The 6,930-nt window shown below is 30.5% G+C and overlaps 1 protein-coding gene across 1 annotated transcript; it reads left to right on the top strand.

The window, feature by feature from the left end:
• The first annotated feature begins 412 nt into the window (after positions 1 to 412).
• LOC133806664 (secreted RxLR effector protein 161-like) lies at positions 413 to 886 on the top strand. The gene has a single exon (XM_062244759.1). The coding sequence runs from the start codon at positions 413 to 415 to the stop codon at positions 884 to 886; it is 474 nt and encodes a 157-aa protein (XP_062100743.1).
• Positions 887 to 6,930: the final 6,044 nt, after the last annotated feature.

Here is a 6,930-nt window from a genome sequence, read left to right as displayed (position 1 = left end):
TAAACCTTGTTTTGCTGCTTAGATCAGCTGGTTGTAAATATTTTCTTGTAATAAACCTTTAAATTATATTCTTGGGATCCCAATGTATATAGTAAACGTTCTAATGAAACGTTATATCTTAACCAAATTTTTTAATCCCTAAACCGCTAATCATACTTAGTTACACGATTTTGGCCAAATAACTCAATTAGCGAGTTTAGCACTGTTTATAAGGCACACCGTAACGGTCCCTAGAGTTTAGGGCGTTACAATTATGTTATCTCAAAGAAGTTATTTGCTGGAAGTACTCCAAAGGTTCAATATGGACAAGGCCAAATCAATTTCTACTCCTCTATCCTCTCATTTCAAACTTACAAGATAACTCAAACTTACTAGAGAACAAGCACCCAAAATCAAGCAAGAAAGAAACTATATGGATTCAGTACCATTTGCTAGTGGGGTTGGAAGTGTAATATACGCCATGGTCTGCACAAGACCTGATTTGGCATATGCTATGAGCATAGTGGGTAGATTCATTGCTGACTCGGGTGAAGAGCATTGGAATCCCCTCAAATGGATTCTCATATATGGAAAAGGGACAATAGATGTTAGTCTTATCTACAGCTCTAAGTTTCAAACACAAAGCAAAGTCATGGGCTATGTGGATTCAGACAATGCTGGCTGCATTGACACTCGTAGATCTCTCATTGGATATGTATTCACAATCCAAGGTGGATGTGTGAGTTGGAAGGCAAATTTACAGAAGGTGGTGGATTTGTCATCAACAAAGGTAGAGTATATGGAAATCACAGAAACTATTAAAGAAGATATATGGCTCAAGGGCCTGTCCAAAGAATTGGGTTTCAAATTGGAAGACATAACAATGCTGATTAATGCCCAAACGTAACTTCCACTAGCGGTAGTCATAGTATAGATGAGCAGTCGATTCCACAAGAAGGCAAAGAAAAAAAGTTAACAATAAATAGTGTGTAGAGATAAATAATGTGAGAACAATGTAAGAAGTGATATTTTTGTTGTTTTTGATGATTTAAAGATTACAAATAAAGACAACATAAATAGGTGATCTAATAAAATATAACAAGTAAGAATGAAAAATAGTCACATATATGAATACTTATTTATTTTGATATTTGATTTACAAAAATTACTCAAACGAAAAGTTCACATCCCAACTATTCATTTTGAGTATTTAACATTAAAGCACAAATATATTTCACAAAAATGTATTTTAGTGATTAATATTCTTTACCATGGAAGGATGAGACAAATCTTATAAGAAATCTAAAAATGACATTATACCATTGAGAATAATGCAATAAAAGATTGGACATAAAATCTAACACAAATATTACTTTTACTATTTATAAAATACAAAGAAATAGCAAGATTAATTCTATATAGATTTAGCAAAGGTAGATATATATGAATGAGATGGAGAAAATGATAAAGATATTATCTATATTATTTTTTACTAATTTGATAATACATAGAAAGTGCTTGACAAAATCTAAATATAAATAGAGATAATAAGATGAAAGAGAGATGAAAGAAAATAAATCACTCAAATATATAAACTTGAAGCACATGGTGAATCAAAAATACCAAATAAAATCATAGTGCATATATGATTATCCTAACATTCTTAAAAATGTTAGCATATTATGCTATACATTCTCATAACAATTAAAGAGATAAAATATCATAAATGAGACTAAAATTTGGTAGAATTTTGCTACCTAAAAATTACTTTTCAAACTGCAAATATAGACTCAAAAAGGACTACAAAAATAAATAAATAAGAGTTTGGAATATAAAATGTAATAATAATATTAATAATAAAATCTGATATTAAAATCATTTTTATTTTGGTGTTTGTTGTGCGTGTAGATGGGGTGGGACCGTGGGAGTAAAAATAAAATCAAAAAATGAGAAAGCGCCACATGGCGCGTGTGCAGATGGCAGAAGAGAGAAGGGAGAAGGAGGCAGCAAGCGGGCTGGGCCAAAGGGGCAGGCGGGTCGCTGGGCTGGAGCAGGGCAAGGATCGCTGGCAGGTCAAGGGCTTCAGGGATGCGTGGCGCGCAAAGGGAGCGCCACTTGGCAGTGGGACCCGTTGGAGAGAGGAGCTGGGCCAGATTGTTGGGCTTCAAGTTGCACAAATGTCACTTTTCTCCTTCTTTTCTTCATTTTAAACAATTCTAACTTCTTTCTATTTCTGAATTTCCAAGTGCCAAAAATACAAATTAATTCCTACAAAATCAAACAAATTAAAATTAAATATTTTTAATTATAAAATAAATCATATTAATTCCATGAAAATATTAATTAAAACTTAATTTATTTTGACTATTAAAATCATTAAATGTGTATTTTAGGTCACTAATCATAACCCTCAACTAGCTTATTGCTAGTCCCTAACAATTCAAGCATATAAAAATATTACCAAGATGAAATAGTGACTCAAATAATGCAAAATTACTTAACAAAAATGTTTAGCGAGAATTTAGAAATTTATATTTAAAACTATTAAAGTTGTAGTTCAAGAGTTTTGTGTGTGTGTGTGTAGTGCACCAATTTTTTTTTTTAGTTTATTAAAATTTTGTGATTTATTTTATTTAAGTGTTAAGTGTGATGAATTGTTTTATTTAAACATTGTTTATTTTATTTAGTTGTTGTTGTTTTATTTAATTGTTTGATATTTTATTTAATTGTTAGAATTGTTGGTAGAATATTTTTTTGAAATTAATTGTTAAATGATACATATTTATTTTTATTTTAAAATGTGATTATGTGAGATTTGGTTTAATCACTAAGGTGCATGGTAGGTAGTGATGCACCCTAGTGATTGAGTATGCGTATGTGCATGGTTGCATGGTGTGCATGCAATAGTTTTCAGCACATTAATTTCCTTTTATTGGTTTATTTATTTTTATTTAATTAAGGGATTTAAAAAGAAAGGGAAATAAAGAGGCTTGTGTTCACACAAGAAAAACATTGGGAAACAAATGGTGAGAAATGATAGAGTTGTCTTTTTTTGAATTCCCGTAACCTTAGACCCAGCCTCAGTAAAATGGTTATAAAATGGGCTGTGGATATCCAATTTAGACACAACTTATACCGTTAGAAAGCTAATAGGATTATCTACATTTTCTGTGAATATCATTTTTCCTAAAACGTAACAGAAACGGGTCAAAACCCATTCCCAAGTCTCAGCACCCTAGAGTTATGAGAATAGCATTATTTCCTTTATTAGCCATGGACAGCCAAGGAAGACAAGACAGGAATTAGTGTGCTGTCAATGATAAAATGGATTGATTGGCTGAGTATAATTTTTAATTGAATTATATTTTGATTTAGGGAAAATAAAGGAAAATGATAATTACATTTTCCTTAGCTAGGTTTTGAAGATTGAGGCATTTAAATAGAAAATAAGAAAGAGGTTGAAGGCTCATTTGGGATGGAGGGCTGCCAAATTATAGAGAGAAGAGAGAGAGAGAGAGAGGGCGTGACCTAGAGAGAGAAGAAGAAGAAGAAAGGAAGAAGAAGAAGAAGAAAAAGGGTTCAAGCTAGGGTAAGGTTTTTGGTTGTTTTCCTTATGATTAATCTAGTATTTTGATCGGGTTGTCTCTAACCTTGTTCATCTTCTTCTCCATCTTGATTATTCAAAATATACAACCTCTAGGGTTTGAGCAAGGAGGTTATTGGATTCTTGATTGGATTGGATTCTTGATTTTCTATCAAGAAGAGGTATTGAAATCCCTCCCTAAATTTTGTGATTTTTGGTTTTGATGGATAGATTATTAGAGGGATTATGGTTAAAGGGGATTTATGTTTTGGGTAGGAAAAAATGGGTACTTTGTGTTCTTGATATCTTGATGATAATAAGTTGTTTGATTTGCATGAAGGGTATTATGGTTTGATGTATAAAAAGGTTTTGATGTTGATTTTCTATGTATAATGATTAGTGGTAATTATGAATGCAAATATGGGGTTTCGGCCTAGGCATACCTAAGGATCATCTTGATATTTTGTTTGATGTTGTATGATTTTCAATATATTAGATCCATGTTTTAGGACCTATGTAATTTGGGTAAAATGATAATTGGAAATCTTGCTATTTGGATCCATGAAATTTTGATAGGATGCATGTGATATTGTGAATGAATAAATTTTAAGATGCATGAAAATAATGATAGAAACATGTTAGGTTAATATAAAGACATATGTGAATATGGTGTTTATGAATTAATGTATGTTATTGTTATTGTTAGTGTTTTGTTGGATTTCATGTGTAGATTCAATGGAATAGAAAAAAATGGGATTTTATAAGATTGCATGTGAATATGTTAGTAATATTCTTAGAATTATGTATATAATAAGAGTATGATGAGATTTTGGACATGTATGATTTTATGTGAAATTTTTTGGGATAAAAGATGAATTTCATGAGAAATTAAGCTTGCCGATTTTTGTAAGTAATTGGGTAAAAGTTTGATAAAAAAAAAATGATTTGCATGCATAAGTAATGTCCTTGATGTTATGTTAATTTTATGGAATTAAAAAGGGTATTTTAAGTCCCAATAAAATGATATTTTACTCAAATAAATACCTACATAATTTTTATTGAATTTTTAGAAAAATAGGAGTTTTAAAATTGAATATAGTGATTTTTAAAGATAAAAATGGTTGCTGGAATTTTTGTAAAAAAATGTGAAGTGTGTTTCACTAAAATGAATTTGATGAGTTTTTTTAAACAAAATTATTATCCAAAGTTATGGTAATATTAAAAATGGTATTTTAATATGGTATGAATGCATATTTTGATAAGTTATGATTTTTCTTTATTTTGATTGAGAAAAATATTTAGATTCAATTTATTTGTGATTTTTAAAAAAATTAAATAGTGACTGAAAGTTTGGTTTAAATGATTAAAAATGATTATTTAATTGTCACATATGGATTTATATTACATAAAACTAAGTCTTAAATAATTTAAATAAAATATATTTTTCCCACACTTAAAGATATATTTTTCTCACAACATTTATGTAACACAATTAACCAGTGTTAAAATTTATTTTTCTAAAGAAACATATTAATCATAGGTATATTAATTAATTCCAAGCTTTTTGTTACTTCTTTGTAATTTGAGAATAATAAAGGAAATTGTCACATTTTTTTTAAAAGCTAAATCAAATTATTTTATAAAATAAAATAATGTTTTGAGAAATTTAATCAACCTATAAATTTTAAGAAAAATAAAGCATGTTATATGTCTATTAATTTTAAAACGATAAAAGTAAGAAATGTAGAATTATCGTTTTTAAAACGTCTCATTTACGCAATGTTCCCACGTATGCATGTTACATGCAAATCCACTTTTACGTCCAAAATTATGTTTATTATTCAACTATGTGGCTTTTATAGAAAGATCATGCATGTAAAATAGGTAAAAATGAGCATTATTAATTCTTTTATGGCTTTATGTGTAGTTAAGAATAATTGCATGTTATGTGCAAATATTATTATGTGTGCATGGCCCATGCACACATGAGTTGTATGGAAGGGCAAAATAGTAATTTTATGAACCTAAGAAATGTTGTTTTGGTTATGGTATAGGCTCGTTGAGAGGTTGTGAAATTTCTTAGCTCGGACCTGAGGTAAGGAAGTTAGATAGATTCTATGATTTTATGCTATGAATGGTAAGACTGTTGTATGAATGAATTGTGATGAATTATGAATGCTATAATGTGATGATATGTAACTTGTATGAATATGATATGTTTATGGATGTTAGCGTGATGAACGCGACACATTAAATGGTTACTAAGGATATAAAGACGTAACCCGAGTTACTAAGGATATAAAGAAGTAACTCCTAGGGCGGACGCGCCGAGGTTATTCAAGGACTAGAGACTCTTGTTTACCTTATAGGGTGACATGGACAACTAGCGGGCCATGCTCATCATGTATGCTGTATGAATGTGATATGTTATGATTACGTTATGATATGCTATGATGATGTGTTACGATTACGTTATGATATGCAATGATGATATGTTACGATTACATTATGATGTGCTATGATGATATGTTACGATTACGTTATGATATGCAATGATGATATGTTACGATTACGTTATGATGTGCTATGATGATATGTTACGATAATGTTATGATATGCCATGATGTGTTAGATGAACGTTAGTGTTCGTATTTGTTGTATCCTTACTTGCTTATTGTTTGTACTTCCTTACTGGGCTTTTAGCTCACCCCCTTACTTTCCCTTCCAGGTAGCAAATAGGATTCCTCTGTGGCACGTGTGGTGACGTGAAGAGTTCTATCGTCGTAAGGTGTATGGCGTGGGGTATCCTATGGACGGAATAAACGATCACTTTAGGACGCCATTTTAAATATGTTATGTTTTAAGAGACTTTCTCAATTATCAGTGGGACTTAATTATTTAATATTGTTTCTTTTGAACTTTGCATAAAAACTCATATTTTCTTTTTAAACTAATGGGCCCAACTTGCATTGTTTTAAGCAAGTCCCCACTGAGACCTTTATAAAAAGTGGTTTTCTTTATGGACCAGCGATATGTGAATGTTTTAATAAGTACTAGTCTAGGGCGTTCTTTACAGTGTGCACCAAACCATATTCATCTTCCCACAATCTTAACACAAACAGTATTGAAAAATCACCAAAGAATAAAGTCTCAACTCAAAATCCTCACAAAGGTATTAAAAGTATTTTTAAGGAGAGAGTTGACACTCTCAGAGTTGTAAATTTATCCATTAGCGCTAAAAAATGGATGTAATATTTTTAGGACAAGTAATGTCAACAAGTATTGATCAAGAGATAGGCTAGTCAATTAATTGGAATCTAAATGATATAAAATCCTTCGGGATTTTACAATACAACACTAAGAGCCAA

Source organism: Humulus lupulus, chromosome X, assembly GCF_963169125.1.
Source record: "Humulus lupulus chromosome X, drHumLupu1.1, whole genome shotgun sequence".
NCBI classification, from domain to species: domain Eukaryota; kingdom Viridiplantae; phylum Streptophyta; class Magnoliopsida; order Rosales; family Cannabaceae; genus Humulus; species Humulus lupulus.
The sequence above is the reverse complement of the archived record's forward strand: the minus strand, read 5'-3'. Positions and strand labels throughout refer to the sequence as shown.